The sequence below is a fragment of the Emys orbicularis genome, chromosome 3 (assembly GCF_028017835.1).
Source record: "Emys orbicularis isolate rEmyOrb1 chromosome 3, rEmyOrb1.hap1, whole genome shotgun sequence".
NCBI classification, from domain to species: domain Eukaryota; kingdom Metazoa; phylum Chordata; order Testudines; family Emydidae; genus Emys; species Emys orbicularis.
This window is the reverse complement of record NC_088685.1, coordinates 133,838,733-133,865,662: the sequence shown is the minus strand read 5'-3', so window position 1 is coordinate 133,865,662 and position 26,930 is coordinate 133,838,733. Positions and strand designations below refer to the sequence as shown.

The 26,930-nt window shown below is 43.2% G+C and overlaps 1 protein-coding gene across 2 annotated transcripts in view; it reads left to right on the top strand.

Moving 5' to 3' along the window:
- RAB4A (RAB4A, member RAS oncogene family) overlaps positions 1-26,165 on the top strand; it is a 40,324-nt gene extending 14,159 nt beyond the window's left edge. Inside the window, exons 3-8 of one of the 2 annotated variants that reach the window (XM_065400784.1) lie at positions 3,375-3,489; positions 5,703-5,765; positions 9,882-10,036; positions 12,443-12,538; positions 14,981-15,142; positions 25,820-26,165. In XM_065400784.1, the coding sequence (XP_065256856.1) occupies positions 3,375-3,489; positions 5,703-5,765; positions 9,882-10,036; positions 12,443-12,538; positions 14,981-15,096 (545 nt within the window). In that variant the 3' untranslated portion in view covers positions 15,097-15,142; positions 25,820-26,165. Of the gene's footprint in view, positions 1-3,374; positions 3,490-5,702; positions 5,766-9,881; positions 10,037-12,442; positions 12,539-14,980; positions 15,143-25,556; positions 25,607-25,819 lie in introns of those variants that run through there. The other variant, XM_065400785.1, reaches the window with a different exon arrangement.
- Positions 26,166-26,930: the final 765 nt, after the last annotated feature.

Here is a 26,930-nt window from a genome sequence, read left to right as displayed (position 1 = left end):
CTTTTACAGCCCGTTCTCTCTCTCTCTCTCTCTCTCTCTCTCTCTCTCTCTCACCCACAGGATTCCATCTAATACTATTAAAGGACAAAAAAGAACAGGTTTTCCATACCCTCTTCAGGCAATGCCTCATTATTCACATTGGCTCTTGGCATTATAAGATTCAGGAAGTTCCAGATCCCGGCATATATTCTCATACTTAGCCAACTCCTCAGAAAAAATAGCGTATGTGTTGCAGGGGGTTGGGGTGCACTGGCAGAGCTGGGGGGTGTTATGCCTTCTTCACTTAAGCCTCTAACCTCTGCCATCCATCTCCATTTCCCCCCCTCCCTTCACTGCGGCCACAAACCCTCCTCTGTTCCTGGGAAGCCTTCACACATCTAACTCTCCCCCCCCCCCCCATACTTTGTTCCCCACCAAAATGAAAGTGCCACCCATGACTGTCAGGTCTTGTCTATGCTTAGAATGCCGCAGCAGCGCAGCCACAGCACTTCAGTGAAGTCACTACTACGCCGATGGGGAGACTTCTTCCCTTGGCGTAGGTAATCCACCTCCCTGAGAGGCGGTAGCTAAGTCAACAGGAGAAGCGCTTCTGTTGATGTAATACTCTCTACATTTGGAGTTAGGTCAGTATAATCTTGCATCGTTCAGGGGTGTGGATTTTATATACCTGTTTTTCCTTTTACACACCCCTGAGCAAAGTAGTTATACCAACATAAGTTGCTACTGTAGACCAAGGGCATATCTACACTACAAAATTAAGTCGACTTAATTTATGTCGGCATACAGCCACTGCAGTAATTGCATCGTTTGTGTGTCCTCACTTTCTCCTTGTGTCGGCAGGCATGTCCTGACTAAGAGCACTTTTACTGTCAGTGTGGGGCATTGTGCAATGGCTTCTCAAAGCCAGTAACAGTCGATGTAAGCAATGCAGTGTCTACCTTGGCACTGTGTCGACCTAACTACATCAACACTGACTCATGGAGGTCGAATTAAGTCGATACAGTGAGGCAGATACGTTGGTGGGAGCAAATTTTTAGTGTAGGCACTTACATAGTTAGGTTGACATAAGCTGCCTTGCGTGGACCTAACTCTGTAGTGTAGACCAGGCCCAAGCCTTAAATTGCAGCAACCTCCCGCCACTCAGTTCAAAACTCCTTTTGTCTTAAGTGGGGGGTTATGATTAATTATGTTTAATTGAATGGTGAGTTCACAGCCATCAAGAGGTAGGTCTGTGATTCATCCATTCGAAGTACCTCTCAGTGTAACAGTACAAGGCAGCAGAATAAACCATTTTGTGGGGGTGCTGTAACTTGGGAACCCCTTGGTCAAATGACTGCAAATTTGGATCACTAACACTATCGTGCCCCCATGAGGCACACCAAATTTCAGAGTAATCTGTTTGATTTTTTTTTTAAGAGTACTTAGATGAGTTTAAAGCATATGGATGACAGCAATGGAAACTCTTGCTGTTTTTCTGTATTGGCACATGTGCACTGTAAAAAAAAAAATTTATATTTATATTTATATTTATATATATATAATTTATTTTCTTAAAAGCTATTGTCACTAAATCCCCAAAGATTTAGTGGATGTCATGCACTACCTTTGACTCGCATTGCATCAACAGTTTGATCTGTAGCTCTGGACACACACAAACAAACCACCCACCAAAAAATTTTTAAGAAATGGCTCTTTTGGGGGTGGAGGCTTATATTTCTGGAACTCTGGGCTAAAATTACACTAAATTTGTGTTATTAATCCTACCTGCTGATGAAAGAGAAATCCAACTAAGACTGTCGATTTTAGAAACCTTAGAAAGGTCCATCTTTAAACAGATGTCATAATTCAAACTTTAACTACAGAGGCAATCCTGTTAAACTATAAGGCATGGTAGTGCATAATACTCTCAAAGCATTTCACAAAGTTGGGAAGGTTTTATTGCTATTTATCTAGATGGGCAGCTGAGGCAGAAAGAACCCGAGTTTCCCAAGGACACTCGGGTAGTCTCTCAATGCCTAGTCTCTTGCTATGACTGATAGATAGGGCCCTACAAAATTCACTGCCATGAAAAACGCGTCGTGAATTGTGAAATCTGGTCTCCCCCTGTGAAATCTGTGTTTTTGTTTGCAGATTTTGCAGGAGAGTTTCTCAAATTGGGGGTCCTGACCCAAAAGGGAGTTGCAGGGGGTTTGCAGAGTTATTTTAGGGGGATTGCACTATGGCCACTGTTACTTCTGCGCAGCCTTCAGAGCTGGCTGGCTGGAGAGCAGCAACTCTGAAGGCAGCACCACCACCAGCAGCAGCAGAGAAGTAAGGGTAGCAGTACCGCAAACGCGCCCCCCCCAATAATCTTGCGACCACCCCACACAAATCCTTTTGGGTGAGGACCCCTACAATTACAACACTGAAATTTCAGATTTAAATAGCTTAAACCATGAAATTTATTATTTTTAAAATCCGATGACCGTGAAATTGACCAAAATGGACCGTGAATTTGGTAGGGCCCTACTGATAGACAACCCTGCCTTTCATGTTAAATAGTTGGCAGATACTTTGACTTTGGTAGTGGTGCCTAATGTTTTACTGGTTTATCTTACATTTATCACTTCGAGTCATGCATTCATTATCATGATATTTAAACAAAAATGAACTGGGATTCTGATACACAAAGTGTGCATTATGTACTGGGAGACCCATGCAACACTCACATGGTCCCATAGTTATGCACTGGAGCATGCTCCTGTGCTTAAGCAGGTGTGCGTTGCTGCCCATTTTGAAATTTGAGCTCCATATGTGTGTGCAAGAACAAGCTTTACAGGAGAAATAGAGCCTGCATATTTGTGGACAAGACTGAGTCCTTTGTGTTCTGCTATTGTATTGAATTGGTCTGTTTTTAAAAATGTAGAGCCTTAAACATGGTCTTACAGAGACTATATTAAAATTACTCCCAAAATTGCTAGTGGGTTTAGTATTATGAAGTGGCTTTATTTAAAAGCGAACCTTTCCTGCGGTGATATTTTGAATTGGTCAGGATATTCAAAAATTGGGGTGGGGGGGAGAAAATGTATTGATGGCACAGGAAATATGTTGGATTATGAACAATTCATCCGGTCTTTTGACAAGCAGGCTGTAACTTTATGGTTACACTTGAAGAGTTTTGCTCCTGCCTAAATTGGGAGCATATGCGTCACAGAAAGTGACTTATCTAGCATTTACAGTAAGTGGTAGAGATCTGTTTTTAATGGCACTTTCATTGTTTATACTCTTCACAATGAATATATATTGAAATGTTTCTAAGTTATGTAAAAACATCTAATCATAAACCTGAAATGTTCTCAAAATAAACACTAAATCTGTTTTTCTTTCTGTTTTAGTCAAAGATGACTCAAATCATACTATAGGAGTGGAATTTGGTTCAAAGATAATAAATGTAGGGGGTAAATATGTAAAATTACAGATATGGGACACAGCAGGACAAGAGAGATTCAGGTATCTTTTTCATTTACTTTATTAAAGAATATTTAATACTAAATTGGAGATGTAGATATTATGGACCAAATTCAGCCCTGGTGTAAATGGGTGCAGTTAATGTCTGAGTCATTGGGGTTGTATCTGCTTGTTATGGCTAACTCTGTTCCACTGAGCCTGAGTCTCAGCTTGTGTAAACTGGCATAGCTCCATTGACTTCAGCAGAATGATGCTGACTTGCATCAGCTGAGGTTCTGGCCTTCTGTTTTTCATATAGTGAAACACCACTCATGCGGTTGGTTGTGTAGTGTAAGTTTATATAATGGTTAAGGTATGTAAATAGAAGAATACATGCCTTAAGTTTGCTAACAAAATTCAAATATTATGTTATCAAATTTTGAGTACTCAGATTTGTGTAGAAAACTTCTGGCTGGAACAAGGAAATGCCAAGAAACTCTATGCCAATCAAAATATACAAGAAAATAAATCCCAATATCAGTGTAGTCTGTTACGAAAATAGTCCTAGTACATTTGTCAAATACATTCATAGTCTGCCAAATACACTTCTAGAGAAACTGACCTATGCCCCAGACATGCTGGTATGGGTACAATATATTGTTAAAGGTACATTGGTGTTTTGGTTTTGACAATTGAGACAGTTGCCTCTCTCCACTCCTTAAATTTTATTATTTATTATTAGCTATTTATTATCTAGTATATTCCAGGATCCCAGTTAAAATGTAGATACTGAAGGCTTTGATACAAATATTTGAATGGACCTCTATCTAAAAGTACTGAACGATAAGTTATGTCTACTTCAATATTCTTTAACTGAAATGGTTGATCAAAACTCCAATTAGAAATAATTTTTAGTTGCTTAAAGCTAAACTACAACTGACCTACACTGGGTGACTCTCTTTATCTGGTGAAGCTGTGAATTTTAAAAAAATATCATGTCTGAAACACAATGGACTTACATTGCAGTGTAGACATACCCAGGGTTAGTGGAACTCAAGTTAGCAGACCCTGGGATAGTTAACCTAGGGTTTGAGCATCTTTACTCATTTGTAACTCCAAGTTAGTAATTGTTGAACCCGGGGTCCCAACTTGGGGAGCCAGTGTCTACACTGAATTATGAGGGCCCAAATCCAAACACCCATATCCCAGATTTTTTAGCACTTCCCAAAATGTGGCCACTCTAGCCTGTTTGTGGTGCAGCATGGGGAAACTTCACTGTCCAGAAGACAAAGTAGGCTAGCCCATGGGATCGTGGAATATTTTTGGCAGACTCCCAGAGCGTGAGTCTAGTGGGGCTGTGCCTACACTGGAAAGCAATAGGGCTTGAACTCTGGGTCGACTGTAGGGTCCTGGGTCCAAGCCCTGGGTTAGTGCTATTTGTGTGTAGATGGCAGAGGCGGCTAGGCTTGAGCCAGAGTTCAGAACCTGGGCTTACATTGCAGACAGTGTAGACATACCCAATAAGAGCCTCTTAGGAAAACCTCCACCGAAGGTCACAAAAGACAGACCAAATAATAGGGGAAATTAATTTCAAAGCTGAAGGCTCCTGAGAATGTCCTGCTGTTGGGCATTGCCTGTTTAAATCAGAGGACTGTTCATGCACTTCAGATGATCACAATTGCCCTGGAATGAGTGAAGACAATCTCTCGTGTAGTCAGGACCCAGAGAGTTTGGAACTCATAGGTCAAACCAACAGTTCAAGCTCCATCTGGAAGTCACTCGGTAACCAGTGCAGATTGTAAAACATTGGTGGAAGATGCTTCCTCCAAGAAATACTGCTTAATTATTAGCTTCAGTTTCTGAATGGTCTTTCCTGGGTGCTGGCTGGTGAGTCTTGCCCACGTGCTCAGGGTTTAGCTGATCGCCATATTTGGAATTTTCCTTCAGGGCAGATTCGCAGAGGCCCTGGAGGTTTTTCGCCTTCCTCTGCAGCATGGGGCACGGGTCACTTGCTGGAGGATTCTCTGCATCTTGAGGTCTTTAAACCACGATTTGAGGACTTCAATAACTCAGACATAGGTTAGGGGTTTGTTATAGGAGTGGGTGGGTGAGATTCTGTGTTGTGCAGGAGGTCAGACTAGATGATCATAATGGTCCCTTCTGACCTTAAAGTCTTTGAAAGCATAGCCCCATGTGGAACACATCATGGTAACCCAGACTTGAGATGACAAAGGCATTATGGGAGCATAATTGTATAACTTAAAATTCCCTTTCAGGTCTGTAACAAGAAGTTACTACAGAGGTGCAGCGGGTGCTTTGCTTGTCTATGACATTACCAGGTAATAAAAATTAACCATTTCTGGCTTTTTCTCTTTTACTTAAGTCTATAATTCATTTGATACTAGATACTATTAATGGTTCAAAATGTTTTTTCTTTAAAATCAATGCCTGGGGGCTTATCAGTTGGAAGCGACAGAGGAGGAGAGACCTGGTTTGTTGGTCAGTCACAGGATGCTTTAATGTGGTGCGGCTGTGAAAAAAGGCAAATGTGCTCTTAAGGTATATCCGGCAAGGCATTTCCAGTAGAGAGAGAAGTATTAATGCCATTGTATAAGGCATTGCTAATAGGAATACTGTGTATAGTTCTGGTCACCTGTGTTCCAGTAAAATGAATTCAGCTGGAATTAGTGTGGAGAAGATCTAGTGGGATGATCAGGGTCTAAACAGTGAAGTTCCACTGTGCTCTAAAGCAGCATTAATATAAGGTAGAAACAGTGTAACAATCTGACACTAGTTTACCAAGCCCAGGGTGTCACAAGTGAAGAGCAGAATTTAGCCTCTTGACTGAGGAAGCAAATCCTTTTCTGGAAATCTGACTTATCTGTGTGCTGGTATGGCAGTTCCCCTCTTGCTCTCTGGAGAAAGTGAGGTGGTTGACTGGATTTCTCCCTTCTCCCCTCCTCCCCCCCCCAAGATTTGGAAGCTACAGCTCTAGATGTAGTACTAGAATTACTTCTGTTCATGGTTCTGTCTTAATTTTTTATTTTAAGGTTCTCTGAGATTTCTTAGCTGGTAGTGAAACCCAGTTCTCAACAATGGTTAATCAGATTTATATGCACTGACTTTAGGATCAACTGTCTTCTCCCGTCTGATGTTCTATAACCAACTTCTTGTAGAACACCAGTCTGTAACTGATTTTTATATATCCTTGAAAATTCTTTAGAGGTGGCGTTCTTGCTTAATATGGTGCCCTTTTTTTTTTTTTAAACACTAAGCTAGATAGCTACTCAAAATGTTTAGTTAGAGGAATTTTGTATTGCCATAAACATGAGAACATATACAGAATGTTTCATAGTTATGTCATTATACTTCAGTAGAAGTATTTTTTTTGGTGAACTGATGTGTACACCAGTAAACTGCTAGTCTAAAGCTCTTGTGCTAAACTTCATTCCAAAGTGAGCTCTTATTGCTGAATTGTAAACCCTGGTTAAAAACTTCCACAGAAATAAATGCCGATATGATTGTAGTGTACAAAACAACTAGGTTACTCAAAGCAGTAACTTTGTGTGCAAGATATGAACAAATTAGAATTGGAACAAGCTACACCACTTTTTATTTCAACAGCAATACCCACAAGCAAGGGTATTCTGCTAAGCATCCATCATTTAAGCAAGCACCATACCCTGACAGGTGATATGAAATAGAGCCTAGAATGAACTATTGGCCAGATTATTGTATACCTCCCTGGGCTAGATGGCCCTCGTGTCATCCTCCTGGGCATTACCCTGACACTCGGCAGTCTCGCTATATGAAAAAACTAAGGGAGATCTCTTATTGGCTCCAAAGATCCGGGATCTGTCAGCTTCTAGAGAGAAGGACCAGTCTCCAGTAGTTATTCCAGATATACTCTGGTAGTGCTGGAATGTTATAAAGAGATGAATCCAGAGCTGGAGGACCAGATCTCTCCAGCTGAGAACATGGCATTAGCATGCCTCTTTCAGAGGATACAGTCTTGTTTTACAAATTAATAGGAAGAATGGCAACAACTCTTAAAATTCCTCCTGTGGCAGTGAAAGAAACTCTACAGCCTAAATTTGATATCCTTGGTTCCAAGAAGACGACTACATTGCTGCTATTGAATGAGCTTTTAGAGCCAGCCAAAAACATATGGTCCAAGCCTGCATCAATACAGGCTGTGCCCAAGAAGGGAGATAATAGTTTATCAGGTTCCTTAACAAAACTTTATTTTCACATTCACCCCTCTCCCAACACTCTCATAGTTGAGGCTGCAGTTCAGAGCTCAAAGGCCAATGAAGTTGACTTTACACCAGCAGACAGAGGGAAAGATGATAGATGTAACTGGCAGAAAATTCTTGTTGGCAACGCTTGGCATCAGAGTATACAATGGCAAGGTACTAGTTGCATCTTTAGGAAAAGATGGTGGTATTTAAAGATCTCTTACAGAAGATCAGAGCGAGCTGGCTAATGCACTGATATCAGAGGGACAGTTAGTGGCAAAACGCTGATTGCAGCATTCGATTCCTCTGATGCATTTGGAAGAGCAGTAGCCTCAGCAATTTCTTAAATGTCATGCTTGTCTCAGTCTGCCTTCAGAGACAAAAGTAAGAGTAAAGAACCTCCCATTTGAAGGGGGATAGCTTATTCTCCACTAAGACGAAGGATACTAGGTCTACTGCTATGTTGTTGGGGAATATACCAACCTCCCAAAGGAAACCTGAGGTAAGTCTTTAGGTAACAGACAAAAAATATCCATTTTCATCTAGTTCCTCATGTTTAAATCAAAAGCTACAATACCAACATCAACAGGTCCTCCTTTGATGTTGATAAGGAGGATACTATAAGCCACAAATAAAGATCAGGAAGACCCAGTGACTTTTTCTGGGTCAGACCTGAGGTCACAGACTTATGAGGATCAAGAACTATGAACCAATATGGAACCATATCTCCCTCCTCTCCGCCCAGCACCTCATTTGGATACCACCTATGTAATTTTTAAAATGTCTGGTTATCCCAGTTCAAGATGGGCATTTGGAAATGATACGAAGCGGATGTGCAAGCCAGTTCAAATACTTCACCCCCTCCTTCCCTATTCACGTAGCAAGAGGTAGACTTACTTTTTAAAAACCACCCATACCGAAACAAGACATTCCACTTCACACTCTTTCCCTTTGGGGACAGGATGTGAGAACAAACAACACGTGACAGGTTGTGTAGTCACATTGCTGAATGCACTACCAGAAAGCACTCAGATACTACGGTGATGAGCGTAGTATAAGAATCTATATACAATGGATTATTCAGGAGTCCCTCTTATTTATGAAAGTCTGCTATGAACAGAGGCTCTCTCTCTTTTGGAGATGAGGGCAATAGAAGAAGTGCCAAAGGAGTTCAGAGAGAGGGGTTTTTACTCAAGATATTTACTGATCCCAGAGACAGATCTATACTGGACCTCAGGAAACTTTGTCAGAAAGTTTCTATTGTGGATGTTAACCCTAGCATCTGTAATACCTTCCCTTGCCCTTCAAGTTTGGTTTGGAGCACTCAGTCTCAAAGATGCATGTTTCAAATGCACAGAAAATATCTTCATTTTGTAGTGGGGAGGAAGAACCATTTCCAGTACAACATCCTCTCATGTGGTGTGTTTATTGTCCCCAAGTGCCTGTCTGCAGTTGACAGTGCATTTAAAGAGGTAAGAGATTCATGCAGACCTGTCCTTAGACAATTGGCTAATCAAAGCATCCTCTCAAGTAAGCTTTGCAGTGCTATATCCCCACAACCTGCCGCCTTCTTGGAAGACTGGGACTCATGATAAGAGACTGTCACTTTTGCTTTCCACTCAAAGGATCCTCTTAGTGATTCTGGACTCTTTGGCAGAAAGGCTGTTCCTACCCAAGGACAGACTTTTAAACTTTCTTTCGGTTATAAAGTTCCCCTCTTCCTTGGAGTTCTAACTGTAATTCTGGACTTGGGGGGGTGGGGGGGGGGGTAGAAGGAAGTGAGGTGGGCAGAACATCATGCCCTCTTTTATAGTCTGACTCAAAGTTGAGGAACAGTGAAAAGAAGAGTAGGAGGGTATGAGTGAGTGCTCCAACAGGTTCTGTCAAAATAATCCACTAGAGCTGCACCATTGACATATCTCACGAGTGTGAATATGCAGAGTCTATCTCAAAGAACTCTGGTGACAGGAAATAACCTCTTGTAATGCTCTTCATCTGTAGATCTCAACATGCTTTACAAAGGAGTTCAGTTTTATCCCCATTTTGAAAATGGGGAAACTGAGGAAGTAACTTGTCCAAGGTCACCCAGCATGCCAGTGGCAGAGACAGGAATTAGAACCCAGGTCTCTTGAGTTCTATCCTCTAGGTCATCCTGGTCCAGAAGTTTATAGAAATATTAATTGTATATTATAGAAATGTTGTTTTTGTGTTACGCAGCCGAGAAACCTACAACGCACTTACTAATTGGTTGACGGATGCAAGGATGTTAGCAAGTCAAAATATTGTTATCATACTGTGTGGGAACAAAAAGGATCTCGATGCAGATCGTGAAGTTACTTTTTTAGAAGCATCCAGGTTTGCACAAGAAAATGGTAGGTAGTCTGTTTAATCTAGATTTGAAGATTTTTACTTCAAATTATTCAGCTCTTGTGTCTAAAGAACTAATGTTTGCCCACTTACAAACCTTGTTAAAATTCTAATACTGTTATCCATGTAATACCTCTTCCCCTTAATTTAGTATTAAATACCGAGGGCTTCGCTGAAGTAAAGGGGGAGGAGGGAGGAAATTTTATTCAGGGAGGCTCCCATCATGTAGTTTCCTGAGAGAGTTCACTTCACTGGCTTCCTTCCCCGACAACAGAAAAGGCCAAAAAGATGGCCCACAAAGTCCCCATTTTCCAGGAATCCAGGGGAGGTTAGAACCATCCATGTAAGGGCTGTGTGCCTCAGGTGCTTCATCCTCTACTTCCTGTTCCCTAATAGCACAGCTTCATTGAAGTCACACTACCAAGGATTCCCCCTACACATAACTATTCTCAGGGCCCTCTTAAAGAAGGGTTCCTAACCATAGAGAAGATCTACAAAGGAAATATGGCAGAAATACAGGCAACACAGCTCCAGGATATATCACCATAGGGCTGGGGAGAAGATGATGAATAATTGAGAGCTAGAAGATCCTCTCTTTCCCCCGATGAGGATCCCTCTCCCATGGAGATTCTTTTGCAGATTCTTGGGGTGGGATGGTACCACAAAGGCAGCTTCCATGTGGGAGGGGTGAGATCCAGGCATAGAGGTTCCCCTCCCTGCATGGATCTGGAAGAGCATTATCTGGGGAAAAATATGAAAGTTAAAGGCCAGCTGATTCTTTTCTGCGATTTAAGGGGAGAAAGGGAAGGAAGACAGAACAGAGTTCTAAAAAAACCCCAAGACCGGATCTTCAGTCTCCTGCATGATTTTGCTATGATACAAAAATTGCAGGCAATACAACATTATGTGAGCATCTGAGTGTGGGGATTGACTTCAAATGTTACGTGTTTTTTTTCTTTTTCTTTTTTCCTCACAAAGAGGAAAACAGGTAACTTGCTCTGTTAACTGGTGATAACATATAGTACAGTACTTGCTTTAAGCCACTGTGGAGCAGCATTGATTAACCTTGTCAAGGGAAGTTAAGCTTGCTGCTCTTTGAAATGTAACATGAATGGTAGGTAGGCAGGCAACATAAGCTTCTTGTGAAGATCAGGAGGGACGAAGGCAGCCCAGCAAAGCCTATAAAGTGACAGTCCTTTAGCCACTGGAACAAGTCAAGTTGGTATTGTCTATCCAAACTGCAAATATGCCCTTGGTTTGGATAGTGGGAGAAGGCATTTTGGTCTACTGCTGAGAAGAATGGCAGTGTTTCCCTGCCCTTGCCTCCCTCCCATTCCCGCAAAATCTGCTAGCCACTCTCCTTCCACCTTTAAAACTAATTTTTCCTAAGTAGACATTTTATTGAGGACTGGATTTTCTGAATGGGGTGTTCGCTCTCTCGCGCTCGCTCTCACAAAAAAACCTTGAATTTTATAACTGAAAGGTGAGGGGAGGATGTTACCAGGTCAAGTTCACTGCAGAGGCCTGGATAGAGATGCAGTAAACTTCCAAATAATTGCCTTGCTATCATATTTGACTTCCAGATAAAGTGTTACGCTGATGCCATAGAGCCAATATGCAGCCTTTTGTAGTCTAGAACAACATTTTTAATTTGTCTATGATCAAATAAATATTTGGTGAATGTAATATTGTTTGTGGCCTATTTGGGAAATATTAGCCACTGATTTAATTATCTCTTCTTCCTTTAGAGGTTTAAAAAATTGCTCAAAATAAGTGTATTTTAGGTTTGTCTTGGAACTGCTTCATAGTTTGGTGCTCACATCACCGTTTCCTCTCTGTCAGCATGCTTGCAGCTTTTTAGGGCATTCTTTTAAATTATTCACCGGAAAACACTTGTGCTGAATAACAGCATGGTGAGTTAAAGGGACATAAAACACAATCAGTTAAAGAATCCATATCTATATTACTAAAACCTCTTGATAAATCTAATGTCTTACCATAAATGCTGGCTGATTTTTATACTCCACTTGCTTTGAACAGTAGAACTAGATGGGCCTGTGCAGTTGGCTTCATATTCTGATTCCCGTGCACGAGCACAATGCTGTTGCCTTTGAGTTTCCAGCACTTGAAGGAGAATGTTTAAATCTCAAACCAAAAACAGTTTTTCAGTTACATGTAATCATGACAATGTCAATATTCAGTATGTTCTAGGACTCCTACCTTCAGAACCTAATTATTTTTTGGAGAGGGTGGGGGAGGCTAAACTGCTTCAGAGTCTTACTTAAAAATAGCTTCTGTTTAAAAGAAATTCTTACTGTTCTGACAAACTTTTTTCTTGTTTCAAGTACTGCAACAGAGCATTTCAAAGTTTTAATGACCTGAAATTTTTATTTTTCTGGCATCAAATGCAGAGCTGATGTTTTTGGAAACAAGTGCACTAACCGGGGAGAATGTTGAAGAGGCCTTTGTACAGTGTGCAAGAAAAATACTTAATAAAATTGAATCAGGTAAATTGAAATAAAGATTATGATTAAGTTAGAATTTATTTTCACTTCTTGTCCCACAGTGAAAACTCCAGTATCTCTCAGCTTTGGAATTTCCTTATAGTAAAAGTTTAGTCACAGTGCATCAGTAAATCTATGGATACAGTTACTTGTAATAGATTACATATATAAATAGATTCAATGTGTACATTCTTTTCTTGTAAAAAAAAAAAATGTCCCTTTCTGTTTATTCACCTCTTACCTCCCCATATATGTTAACGGAATGAACATTAAATTTAATTGCATTCATCAAAAGGAGGATGTACCCCCATAGAGTTTCTTAATGTTAGACTTAATATTCAGCTTTCTGGTTGCAGGCTGCATGCTCTGTGGCCTTCTTTGTCTTCACAACTACAGAGCCTCTGAATTAGGAAGACTTAAGTTTTAGCAGCTTTCTGTGCTGCATCACTATCATAGCAGACATGACTCTTCAGATCACTTTTGCACCTGCTTTTATATATATAGGGAATAATAATATCAAGGTGATTAAATAGATCATATACTAAGCATATGATCTATTTGGGGGAGGTCTAGGTTGGATATTAGGAAACACTATTTCACTAGGAGGGTGGTGAAGCACTGGAATGGGTTACCTAGGGAGGTGGTGGAGTCTCCTTCCTTGGAGGTTTTTAAGGCCCGGCTTGACAAAGCCCTGGCTGGGATGATTTAGTTGGGGATTAGGTCCTGCTTTGAGCAGGGGGTTGGACTAGATGACCTCCTGAGGTCCCTTCCAACCCTGATATTCTATGATTCATATGAGACCTTCCCTTGTTAGAAGTGCTCTAATTGACCTGCATGGCTTCTGGCTGAGGTCAACTTACTCATTTATATTTTTGCAGGCTCCAGAATACACAAGGTGCCTCACAGTACAAGTGAGACTTGATTGTGGTAATAGTCATTGCAGCAAATCCACTTTCTAGTCTACTTGGTGCCTCATAAAATAACTTTTTAAAATTGGCAAAATCAGGAAGCTCAGTCTAGTAGGGAGCCAGTTTCCATTATTTGAATTCCAAGGACATATTTTGAATGTTCAGGAACTCTTTGGTGTAAATTCCTCTATACCTTTTTAACTCAATCAAGGCCAAAACTCCATTTTTTTTTAATTCATATTTTAAATGAAAATGGAACAAAACAGAGCTCATGGCTAGTGTATCAAACTGATCTATCTGTCCCTGGTGTGCTATGGTACTTTTGATCCTTCTTTGTTTGAAAATATCCTGATCCTTCTTTGTTTGGGTACCCTTCCCCCCCCCCCCCCCCCCCGAATGAAATTGGAACTATAAAGCCAACATTCGTTATTTTGGACTTTAACTACCTCTATAAGGGAAAAGACGTCTTGCTGCAGTCAGTCTAAGGGCTTGTCTGCACAGGGAAGTTAGTGCACAGTAAGCTAGAGTGTGAATTTAAAGTGTATTAGCTATTTTGCACAAATCTCCCCATGTGGATACACTCTACTGCACACTAAGGCTACATCTACATTACACACCACTTTCAGTGGCACGTAGTGTACATGTAGCTAAATGCCACCGGGGAAGGCACACTGCGTCCACACTGTAGTGCATAGCTACCCAAGTTAGTGAAAGCTTCTGGGAGAGGGGAGGCCACGAGAAAAGGCTTTAGCTGCTCCTTGCTGCCTCCACCCCACCAAAGCCTTTCCTTGCCATTGTGAAAGCTTAACCCTTTCCCTGCTGCCTCACACACACCACCAGAGCGTTTTCCTGCTGCCGGAATCTTTCCCTGCAGAGGAGAAGGGCTCCAACAGCAGGAGCTGGCAGCCTTTCCCTGCTGCCAGAGCTTTTTACTGCAGAGGGAAAGGCTCAAGCAGCAGGACACTACACTGCTAAAAGTAGCAGTGTAGATGGGAGGCACAGCTTGGGCCAGTAGAGAACATGTAGGGAATGTACTCCAGGTACATGTCACACCCTTCAGGTGTGTCTACTCTACTGGCTTAATCCATGCTTCACCATCTGCACTGCTGTTTATACCATACTAGGAGGGCTGTGCGTGTATGCCCACTGCCAAAAAAAATCCTGCAGTGTAGAGAGACACTGCACTTTGGACAGGCAGAGAAAGCTACTATGCACAAAGGCACTTTTAGTGCGCAGTGCAAGTGTTCACATAGGAAACTAGTACACACTAGGCACTTTGGGCTTTTTCCCCATGTAGACAAGCCCTAACTCACTTGTAAGATGCACTGCTTCAGTTCTGTTCAGGGGCTGGACAATTTGAAACTACTGTGGGAAATGAGAGATGGAATTATCTGAATGATAAAACAGTGATCCAGTTCTTTATAACTGGGATAGGAAAACATAAATGCTAATAACTTTATCTAGTGTTAGCTGTTTTTACGTGTAATCTGTTATCTACAATGAGGACAACTTATAAGGCCATTTTGTTTATCAACAGGTGAACTGGATCCAGAAAGGATGGGCTCAGGAATTCAGTATGGAGATGCTGCCTTGAGACAGCTGAGATCCCCACGTAGAGCACAGGCTCAAAGTGCTCAAGAATGTGGCTGTTAAAAAAAACACAACAAAACAAACTGAACACTTGTTCTAGAAACAAAAGGTAAGCCATAGAAATTGAGAATAAGCATCTTTGGTAGGTTGCTATACCTCGTTAGTTTATTATATTGATGCCTCCATACAGAGCCTTCATATTTTGTGGTGTTGGACTTTTTCACGGCTAACCTGTTTGATGGTTTTTTGGGGTAGCAAGGTGGGGTCTCTCCCCTCCCCCCCCTTGCCTCCAGTATGAGGGAGACTTGCTTGCACTTAGCTCCCTGACACCACCAGCCTGTTAGTCACCCATGCACACTCCTCTGGGCAATGCCAGCCCTTTCTACATAGTTCTCTGAAAAATCTGCTCAAAGCGCAGTGGCAGTCACAAAAGATATATGTTAGGAATGGGATAGATAAGATAATAAATATCATCATGCCACTGTATAAATGCATGGTATGCCCACACTTTGAATGCTGTCTGCCGTTCTGGTTACCCCATCTCAGAAAGATATATTGGGATTGGAAAAAGTACAGAAGTGCAACAAAACTTATTAGAGGTAAGCAACAGCTTCCATATGAGAAGAGATTAAAAAGACTGGGTCTGTTCACCTTAGACAAGGGAAGAATATGATAAAGGTCTGTAAAATCATGAATGGTGTGGTGAAAATGAATAAGGAAGTATTTTTTACCCCTTCATGTAACACAAGAACCAGATGTCACCCAATGAAATTGATAGGCAGCAGGTTTAAAACAAACATACGAAAGTGCTTCTTTACACAGCGCATAGTCAGTCTGTTGAACTCATTGCTAGGGGATGTTATGAAGGCTAGAAGTATAACTGGGTTCAAAAAATAATTTAGTTAAGTTCATGGAGGATAGGTCCATCCATGACTATTAGCCAAGAAGGTTGGGGATGGAACCCCATGCTCTGGGTGTCCCTAAATCTCTGACTGCCAGAAGCAGGGACTGGATGACGGAATGTATCACTTGATGTTCTGTTTCATTCCCTCTGAAGCATCTAGCACCAGCCACTATCTAAAGACAGGATTCTGGACTAGGTGCACCATTGATCTGAGCCATATGGCCATTCTTATGTTCCTTTACTTTGCAAGTTAATAATAGGTGTACTCCAGTCCCCGAGTTCTTTTGAAGCGTTCCTGTAGTGTCCAGCTCCTTATCTAGTGAACACTCACAGAAATACCAGGTCTCTGGTCCCCAAGGGAACAGTGTACACACCAGCTTATATGATGCAGCTCAGGATCAACACCTTGCTTAATACCTCAGTACTGAGATATAGTTATAGTGAAAACAATAGGCTTATTATCAGAGATTCAAGAGACGGTGAATAATGATAATGGATAAAGGGCTACATAAACAAAATTACATGCTTTCTGGGTACTAAACTTAACTATTAGGGTTAAACTTCTGTCTAATGAAGTTTTATCTAAACCAAAGCCGTTTGCAGCTTCTTTAACCAAGGCTGGTTGTGATCCTGTTTTCCTGAATGTAAATGCACTGCCCATTTACTTGGCCTTCACAACATCCTCTGGCAAAGAGTTCCACAAGTTGTGCGCTGTGTGAAGAAATACTTCCTTTTTGTTTGTTTTAAACCTGCTGCCTATTAATTTCATTTGGTGACCCTCTCCCCCCCCTCCCCCCCCCCCCAGTTCTTGTGTTATGTGAAGGAGTAAATAACACTTCCTTATTTCCTTTGTCCACACCAGTCATGATTTTATAGACCTCAATCATATCTCCCCTTAGTTGTCTCTTTTCCAAGCTGAAAAGTCAGTCGTATTAATTTCTCCTCCTATGGAAGCCGTTCCATACCCCTAATCATTTTTGGTGCCCTTTTCTGAACTTTTTCCAATTTCAATATATCTTTTTTTGAGATGGGATGACCACATCTGCACGCAGTATTCAAGATGTGGGCGTACCATGGATTTATAGAGACAATATATTTTCTCTCATTATCTATCCCTTTCTTAATGATTCCCAACATTCGGTTTGCCTTTTTGACTGCTGCTGCACATTGATTGGATGTTTTTCAGAGAACTATCCACAATGACTCCCAAATCTTTCTTCAGTAGTAACCACTAATTTAGACCCCCATCATTTTATATGTATAGTTGGGATTATGTTTTCCAAGGTGCATTACTTTGCATTTATCAACATTTGAATTTCATCTGCTATTTTGTTGCCCAGTCACCCAATTTTGAGAGATCCTTTTGTAGCTCTTTGCAGTGTGCCTGAAAACTGCCATTAAGGGTATGTCTACACTACGAGAGTAGTTCGATTTTAGTTAAATCGAATATGTGGAATCGATATTACAAAGTCGAACGTGTGTGTCCACACTAAGGACAGTAATTCGACTTTGTGAGTCCACACTAACGGGGCAAGCGTCGACATTGGAAGCGGTGCACTGTGGGCAGCTATCCCGCAGTCCCCGCTGCCCATTGGAATTCTGGGTCGAGCCCCAAATGCCTTCTGGGTAAAAAAATGTGTCGAGGGTGCTTTTGGGTGCCTGTCGTCATCCGTCCGTCACTCCCGCCCTCCCTCCCTCCCTGAAAGCGCCGGCGGGAAATCAGTTTGCGCACTTTTCTGATCAGTGACAGCGCGGACGCCACAGCAGTGCGAGCATGGATCCCGCTGCGACCATCGCTGCAGTTGTGGCAGTTCTCAACGCCTCGCAGCTTCTCATCCACCTTTACCAGAGGCAGCTGCAGAGAAATCAGGAGAGGAGGCTACGGCACCACCGTGAGGGCATGAAGTCGGAGAGTAGCTCAGAGCTCTCAGAAACCACGAGACCCTGCGCCCAGGACATCTCGGTGTCACTGGGTCTTGTGGATACTGTGGAACGGCGATTCTGGGCCCTGGAAACAAGCACGGACTGGTGGGACCGCATAGTGCTGCAGGTCTGGGATGAATCCCAGTGGCTGCGAAACTTTCGCATGCGGAAGGGGACTTTCCTCGAACTGTGTGAGTTGCTGTCCCCTGCCCTGAAGCGAAAGGACACCCGGATGCGAGCAGCCCTGACTGTCCAGAAGCGAGTGGCCATAGCCCTCTGGAAGCTTGCAACGCCAGACAGCTACCGGTCAGTCGCGAACCACTTTGGTGTGGGCAAGTCTACCGTGGGGGTTGCTGTCATGCAAGTAGCCAAGGCAATCGTCAAGGTACTGCTATCAAAGGTAGTGACCCTGGGAAACGTGGAGCTCATCATAGATGGCTTTGCCTAGATGGGATTCCCAAACTGCGGTGGGGCTATAGATGGGACTCACATCCCTATCCTGGGACCGGACCACCAGGCCAGCCAGTACATTAACAGAAAGGGCTACTTTTCAATGGTGCTGCAAGCACTGGTGGACCACAGGGGACGTTTTACAAACATCAACGTCGGATGGCCGGGCAAGGTTCATGACGCTCGCGTGTTCAGGAACTCTGGTCTGTTTAGACGGCTGCAGGAAGGTCTTTACTTCCCGGAGCACAAAATAAGTCTTGGGGATGTGGAGATGCCTACAGTGATCCTCGGGGACCCTGCATACCCGCTAATGCCCTGGCTCATGAAGCCCTATACTGGCGCCCTGGACTCAGAAAAAGAACTGTTCAACTACCGTTTGAGCAAGTGCAGAATGGTGGTGGAGTGTGCCTTTGGCCGTCTCAAGGGGAGATGGAGAAGCTTACTCACTCGCTGTGATCTCAGCGAAACCAATATCCCCATTGTGATAGCTGCTTGCTGTGTGCTCCACAATCTGTGTGAGAGCAAGGGGGAGACCTTTATGGCGGGGTGGGAGGTTGAGGCAAATAGCCTGGCTGCTGATTACGCCCAGCCAGACAGCCGGGCGATTAGAAGATCCCAGCGGGACGCGCTGTGCATCAGGGAGGCTTTGAAAGCTAGGTTCCTGACTGAGCAGGGTCTCCAGTGACTGTTTAGTTTGTGGACACAGATGCTGAACCTGCCCCCGTTTCTTTACCCAGTTACTGTTGACTATCCTTCCAAGTTACATACCCCCTTCACCACCTTCCCAACAAATAAAATCTGTTCCGTTTTGTTAATGATCAACGTTCTCTTTCTTACTGTTTTCGCGGGAATGTTTTAAACTGGGGACGCAGACTGTGGCGGGGGGCGGGTTTAGTGTTCTGATGCAAATGATGCTTCTAAACTCCGGGAATGACAGGCTCCGCAGTGGTGGATTGGTTGTTTCAACGGAGCCTGCCAGCAGTCCTGGGCGGGACTGCGTGTATGTGTCGGCCAAGTGACTTTCTGGCAGGGGGCGGAGGGTTACAGACCCCCTGCTGCGTGGCTCTGTGATCCAGGATAAGGACCGCGGCATAAGATCTCTAACTGCCCTCCCCCGCCACAAAGTCACAGATCAACCCTCCCGCCCCCCAGAACATGAAAACCACCTCCCAGACTGACCAGGGTAACTGGTGACTGCACTGTGTATGTGTCCTGATGCTGGACCTGCCCCCGCCTCTGTAGCCTGCTAAAGGTGACTGTCCTGTCCAATTACCAAACCCCTTCCCCCCCTTCAGACAGAATCTCCTCTAAAAGAAAATCTTGGAAACAGTACTTAACAGAAACAAATATTTTATTATGAACCGCACATGAAAAGGGGGGGGGGGAGGGAAACTTGGACGGGGGCTTGTGTGAGATGGGTAGGAAAGGACTTTTCAAACTTTGTGGAACGAGAGCCTTCTAGTGCTACAGCAGTCTGCAGGGGTTGACTGAAAGTTTTAACGGCCCTTGCTGCCCCTCCTTCTTTGGACTTTTGGTGAGGGGGGTGTGGGACTTTGTGGCGGGGGAGGGCGGTTAGAGATAGACTGCAGCGGGGCTCTGTCCTCCTGCCTCCGGTCTTGCAGAACATCCACAAGGTGCCGGAGCGTCTCCGTTTGCTCCCTCATTAGTCCAAGCAGGGTTTGAGTAGCCTGCTGGTCTTCCTGGCGCCACCTCTCCTCCCGTTCCATGACTGCTCGGTGCATTTGTGACAAGTTCTCCCTCCACTGTGTCTGCTGGGCTGCCTGCGCTCGTGAGCAGTCCATAAGTTCATAGAACATGTCCTCACGCGTCGTCTTCTTCCTCCTCCTAATCTGCGCTAGCCTCTGGGAGTGTGATGCCAGGCTGGGTTGGGAGACAGTCGCAGATGTGTCTGTGGGAATGGGAAAAAGGGAGTGAATTCCTGAGACAGATAAATGAAGTTGCTAACAAAGAACATAGTCTTTCTCTGTGAACAACACCATGCACTGCACCTTTCACATGCGCACTCAGGACAAGGTCGAATTTTCGGCCCTCGCCTTCAGTGCCTGGGGTCTTGCAGTTGCGATCTGAGAAGCGTGGCAGGACACCTCTACTTTTGTAGCAGGCAAACATGGTAAGCCGTAGACTTGTGGCAGCTTAAAACTTTAATAGTAGCACTGGGCTCCTTTCGCACTGAAAGCAATGCCACTCTCTGCTGGCAGCAATCAGGGAAGCATGAGCTCTGCCCCTGTCCCACCACCTCGCGGCTGTCCCAGGGAAAGATCCCTGTATGCTGCCCCTCTGCCGCCTCCACCGCGTGGCTGTAAAGCAGTCCCAATACTAACATTCCCCTCCCTAATTCAAAGCAGGGCGTCATGTGCGACATCACGCTGATGAGGATCTCGGAGAGCGACAGGGGACGGATGCTTCGGGAGAGCATGCAGAAGCCAGGGCCGTATGCCACCATGCTCTGCCGTGCTATGATCCCGGACTACTTGATAGAGTCATGGCGTGGGAACGTGTCGTACCACGGTGGACCTAACAAGATCGCCCTGCCAAGGAACCTGATGCACAGGCTTGAGCAGTACCTCCAGGAGAGCTATGCTGAGCTCTCCCATGAGGACTTTGTGTCAATTCCCGGACATATAGACCGTATTTTGGTGTAACTGTACTGGAAGGGACTACAGAGTGGAGCGTCCTGTGGTTGCCTAATCATGAAAATCCGGACATTATTTGATTTTTTTTTTTACATAGTTGGGACTAAATAGTTGCCTAAGGCAAAGAAATCATGAACACCCAATTGCTGATATTATTAATATTCCTGTTGTGTTATAAATAAAAGTTTCTATGTTTAAATGAGTGAATGAAAACCCCATTGTTAACAATATAAATATTCCAGTTATGTTAAAAATAAATGTTTAGATGTTTAAAGCACTCACTGCTTGATCCTTCCCCTGATTCGGTGTCCGGGGTAACGGATGGGGACGGTTGGTAGGGGATCTCGGTAAGGGTGATGAAGAGCTCCTGGCTGTCGGGGAAATCAGCGGTGCAAGCGCTGTCGACTGCCTCGTCCTCCTCATCTCCCCCGTCCGCTAACATTTCCGACGAGGAACCGGCCGTGGACAATATCCCATCCTCGGAGTCCACGGTCAGTGGTGGGGTAGTGGTGGCGGCCGCACCTAGGATGGAATGCAGTGCCTCGTAGAAACGGGATGTGTGGGGCTGGGATCCGGAGCGTCCGTTTGCCTCTTTGGTTTTTTGGTAGCCTTGTCTCAGCTCCTTGATTTTCACGCGGCACTGCGTTGCATCCCGGCTGTATCCTCTCTCTGCCATGGCTTTAGAGATCTTCTCGTAGATCTTTGCATTCCTTCTTTTGGAGCGCAGCTCTGAAAGCACGGACTCATCGCCCCACACAGCGATGAGATCCAAGACTTCCCGATCAGTCCATGCTGGGGCCCTCTTTCTATTAGATTGCACGGCCATCTCTGCTGGAGAGCTCTGCATCGTTGCCAGTGCTGCTGAGCTCGCCACGCTGTCCAAACAGAAAATGAGATTCAAACTGCCCAGACAGGAAAAGGAATTCAAATTTTCCCGGGGCTTTTCCTGTGTGGCTGGTCAGAGCATCCGAGCTCGAACTGCTGTCCAGAGCGTCAACAGAGTGGTGCACTGTGGGATATCTCCTGGAGCTATTACCGTCAATTTCCATCCACACCTAGCCTAATTCGATATTGCCATTTCGAATTTAGCGCTACTCCTCTCGTTTTCGAGGAGTACAGAAGTCGAATTTAAGAGAGCTCTATGTCAAACTAAATAGCTTCGTGGTGTGGACGGGTGCAGGGTTAATTCGATGTAACGGCGCTAAATTCGACATAAACTCCTAGTGTAGACCAGGCCTTATTCCTACCCTTTGTTTCCTATCTTTTGATCAGTTTACCAGGCCATGAGAGGACTTTCCCTCTTATCCCATGACTGCTTACTTTGAAGAGCCTTTGGTGAGGGACCTTGTCAACAGCTTTCTGAAAATCTAAGCACACGCTATCCACTGGATCACCCTTGTCCACATGCTTGTTGACCCCTTGAAAGAATTCTAGTAGATTGAGCCATGATTTCCCTTTACAAAAACCATGTTGACTCTTCCCCAACAAATTCTGTTCTTCTGTGTCTGGCAATTTTGTTTTTACTATAGCTTCAACCAGTTTGCCTGGTACTGAAGTCAGGCTTACTGGCCTGCAAATTGCTGGAATCGCCTCTGGAGCCCTTTTTAAAAATTGGCGTCACATTAGCTATCCTCCAGTCATTTGGTACAGAAGCGGATTTAAATGATAGGTTACAGACTATAGTTAGTAGTTCCGCAATTTCACATTTGAGTTCCTCAGAACTCTTTGGTGAATACCATCTGGTCCTGGTGACTTCTTACTGTTTATCAATTTGTTGCAAAACCTCCTCTAATGACACCTCAATCTAGGACAATTTCTCAGATTTGTCACCTAAAAAGAATGGCTCAGGTTTGGGAATCTTCCTCACTGATGCAAAGAATTCATTTAGTTTCTCCACAATGGCCTTATCGTCCTTGAGTTCTTTAGCAACTCGATTGTCCAGTGGCCCCATTGGTTGTTTAGCAGGCTTCCTGCTTCTGATATACTTAAATTGTTGCTATTACTTTTTGAGTCTGTGGCTAGCTGTTCTTCAAATTCTTTTTTTGGCCTTCATAATTATATTTTTACACTTCCTTTGCCAGAGTTTATACTCCTTTCTAGTTTCCTCACTAGAATTTACCTTCTACTTTTTAAAGGATGCCTTTTTGCCTCTCACTGCTTCTTTTACTTTGTTTAGCCACGGTGGCACTTGTTTGGTTTTCTTACTGTGTTTTTTAATTTGGGTATACATTTAAGTTGAGCCTCTATTATGGTGTCTTTGAAAGGTTTCCATGCAGCCTGCAGGGTTTTCACTGTTGGTGCTGTACCTTTTTTGATTTCTGTTTAACCTCCTCATTTTTGTGTAGTTCCCCTTTCTGAAATTAAATGCTACAGTGTTTGGCTGCTGTGGTGTTTTCCCTGCCACCGGGATGGTAAATTTAATTATATTATGGTCACTATTACCAGGCGGTCCAGCTATATTCACCTCTTGGACCAGATCCTGTGCTGTACTTAGTCCTAAATCAAGAATGGCCTCTCCTCTTGTGGGTTCCAGGACTAGCTGCTCCAAGATGCATTTAAGGTCTCAAGAAACTTTATCTCTGCATCCCATCCTGAGGTGATATGTACCCAGTCAATATGGGGATAGTTGAAATCCCCCATTATTATTGAGTTTTTTATTTTAATAGCATCTCTAATCTCCCAGAGCATTTGTCACTATCACCATCCTAGTCAGGTGGTCAGTAATATATCCCTGCTGCTATATTCTTATAATTAGAGCATGGAATTACTATCCATAGAGATTCTATGGTACAGTTGGGTTCATTTAAGATTTTTACTTCATTTGATGCTACGCTTTTTCACATATAGTGCCACTCCCCCACCAGCACGACCTGTTCTGTCCTTCCAATATATTTTGTACCCTGGTATTACTGTGTCCCATTGATTATCCTCATTCCACCAAGTGTCTGTGATGCCTATTATATCTTGAGTCCACCCATCTTATTATTTTGACTTCTAGCATTGGTATATAGGCACTTTAAAAACTTGTCATTTTTTAGATGTCTGCCATTACATACATAAATAAATAGGATATCTCCATTAATTAATTAATCTCCTAGAACTGGAAGGGACCTTGAAAGGTCATAGAGTCCAGCCCCCTGCCTTCACTAGCAGGACCAAGTACTGATTTTGCCCCAGATCCCTAAGTGGCCCCCTCAAGGATTAGAACTCACAACCCTGGCTTTAGCAGGCCAATGCTCAAACCACTGAGCTATCCCTCCCCCCCATGATGTAATTGAATGGGACTTTCTTTCATTTGACTGTTGGTTTCTCATCAGATCCTACCTGTATTTTATCATCTTCCATCCTCTCCTCCATTACTAGGACATAGAGAATCTCCATCCTCCCCCTAAGGGATGTCTCTGTCCGAACCACATGCTCCTTCACACCTGTCAGCTTTCCCCCAGCCTTTAAAATTAAAAAGGTCATTGAGCAGTTTTTAAACTAAGTGCCAGCAATCTGGTTCCATTTTGGTTTAGGTAGAGCCCATCCTTCCTGTACAGGCTCCCCCTTTCCCAAAAGTTTCCCCAGTTCCTAATAAATCTAAACCCCTCCTCCCTACACCATTGTCTCATCCACGTATTGAGACCCTGCAGTTCTGCCTGTCTAACTGGCTCTCCACGTGGAACTGGAAGCATTTCAGAGAATGCTACCATGGAGGTTCTGGATTTCAATCTCTTATCTAACAACCTAAATTTGGCCTCCAGGACACACCACCTGTCCTTCCCATGTCACTGGTACCTACATGTACCATGACCACTGGCTCCTCCCCAGCACTACACACAAGTCTATCTAGATGTCTCGAGAGATCGGCAACCTTCACACCAGGCAGACAAGTCACCATACAGTTCTCCTGGTCATCGCAAACCCAGCTGTTTCTAATGATGGAATCGCCCATTACTAATACCTGTCTCTTCCTAATAACTGGAGTTCCCTCCCCTGGAGAGGTATCTTCAGTGCGAGAGGATACCACAAGGTCATCTGGAAGGAGGGTCCCAACTACAGGATTGTTTCCCTCTGTTCCAGTTGGATGTCCTCCTTCCCTGAGACTTTCATCGTCCTCAATAGCACAGAGGCTGTCACACTAGGGGTGGGACCATTCTACTGTGTCCTGGAAAGTCTCATCTATGTACCTCTGTCTCCCTTAGCTCCTCCAGCTTAGCCACCCTGGTCTCCAAAGCCCGTACACGATCTCTGAGGGCCAGAGTTCCTTGCACCGAATGCACACATACGCCACCTGCTCATAGGGCAGGTAATCAATACATGCTGCATTTTGTGCAATAAACAGATAGCCACCCACTTGCTCTGAGCTGCAGATGTATTAAAAATAAAACTGGTCTTTGAAACACAATAACTGGCTTATTTTCTCTGCATTCATTTTGGCCTGAGTGTGATACATTATGAGTAGTACACATCCTCCTCATTCAAGCTGCTAGCAGAAATCTGAGCAGAGGAGGTTGAAACTTAAGAGCAAAGTTTTAAAAATTTGCAAATACTGATTTCTTAAATCAACTGTCATCCATAAATCCTAAAATGAAACTTTCTATTCCTAGTGTAATCTGTGAGTTGGCAATCCCTCAATCAAAGAGCTTTGTGCCCTTTAAATGAAGGAAAACTGGAAGGATGCAGCTTGAGGGATCCTGAGTTTACAAATGGCTTGAAGAATGCATCCATCTGAAGTCCCAGGAACTTCAGTGGGGCTCCGCAAGGGTGCATGTCCATGGATCCAATTGTAGGATTTGAGCCTTTTTATTCCTAAACTTAGATTAAATTCCATAAAATGTTCACAGCAATAATTTGTTTTTGTATTTTTCAGATGTCCATGGAATTGGTGTGTGTAGCAACAACTGACGCAGCTTGAAGGCTATGCAGTTTTTTAAAAACATCGTTACTACTGTATGTGAACAGAAAAAACACTGCTGGAAAAACAGTACTGTATGGTGGTAGGCAAGAATGTGCATATGACATAGCAGACTGCAAAACAAACCTGACAATTCAGTGGACAATACGAAGACTCACCTGTATGTAAACATTTTCCGTTACATATTTTTGTCACTCACCTTTAAAGTATTGCTGTATACTGTATATAATGTAACAGTAAATTTCCAAAGCATGATATACTTATGTTTGATATAATAAATGTTGCACTAAAAGCAATTATATTTTATTTTTTTAATCATATTAACTAAAACTTGTTAACTGAGTTAGGCTTTATCATCATGTTTGTGTTAATTGCACACTAGGTTATATTTATGACCTGAAATACAAAGCCACTGGCACTGTCAGTGATTTTCCTACTTCACTACGTTTGCCACATTCTACAAGGTGTTTACATGATCCATTCTTGAAGTACGGTGAGGACATTACCTACGTTTACTAATCTGTCAAATTTGGAATGGACGTTTTTATTGAAGTGCATCTGTCCTGTTTTCTGACAATTCTTAAATAAATTTCTCTCAACTGTATTTTTTTCCTACTTTGTAGGTTAAAAATGCTGCTGCTAAGTCTCTGAAATGACTGCTGTCTGACCTTGGGTCTTGGAAGTTTCTTATCTGTGTTCTCTGGTTCTGTTCTTTTCCTTTTCTACTTCTGTTGTATAGAAGTGGGGGCCAATGAGATTTGTTTGTTTTGGCAAAATTGTGTATCTTCTGTTTAACAATTCTACTGCTGTATGATGAGTCCATGAAAGATCACCACAATGAGTTCTCGTGTGTCTGTATGAGAGAGCAGTTTCTATAAGGTATTGCTTAATCTCGTTAGACTGCACTTCTCAAAAATGCTTTAGCTACTAATAAAGCAATCTGCTATAAAAAGTCTGTTCAGTGAAAATACCTGTTCAGTGAGGCCAAGTGTTTCAAACGTACAGTACCTAGGAAGTGCAACCAACTATACTGAATGTGGAATTTTCATTAAAATTTATTTTAAAT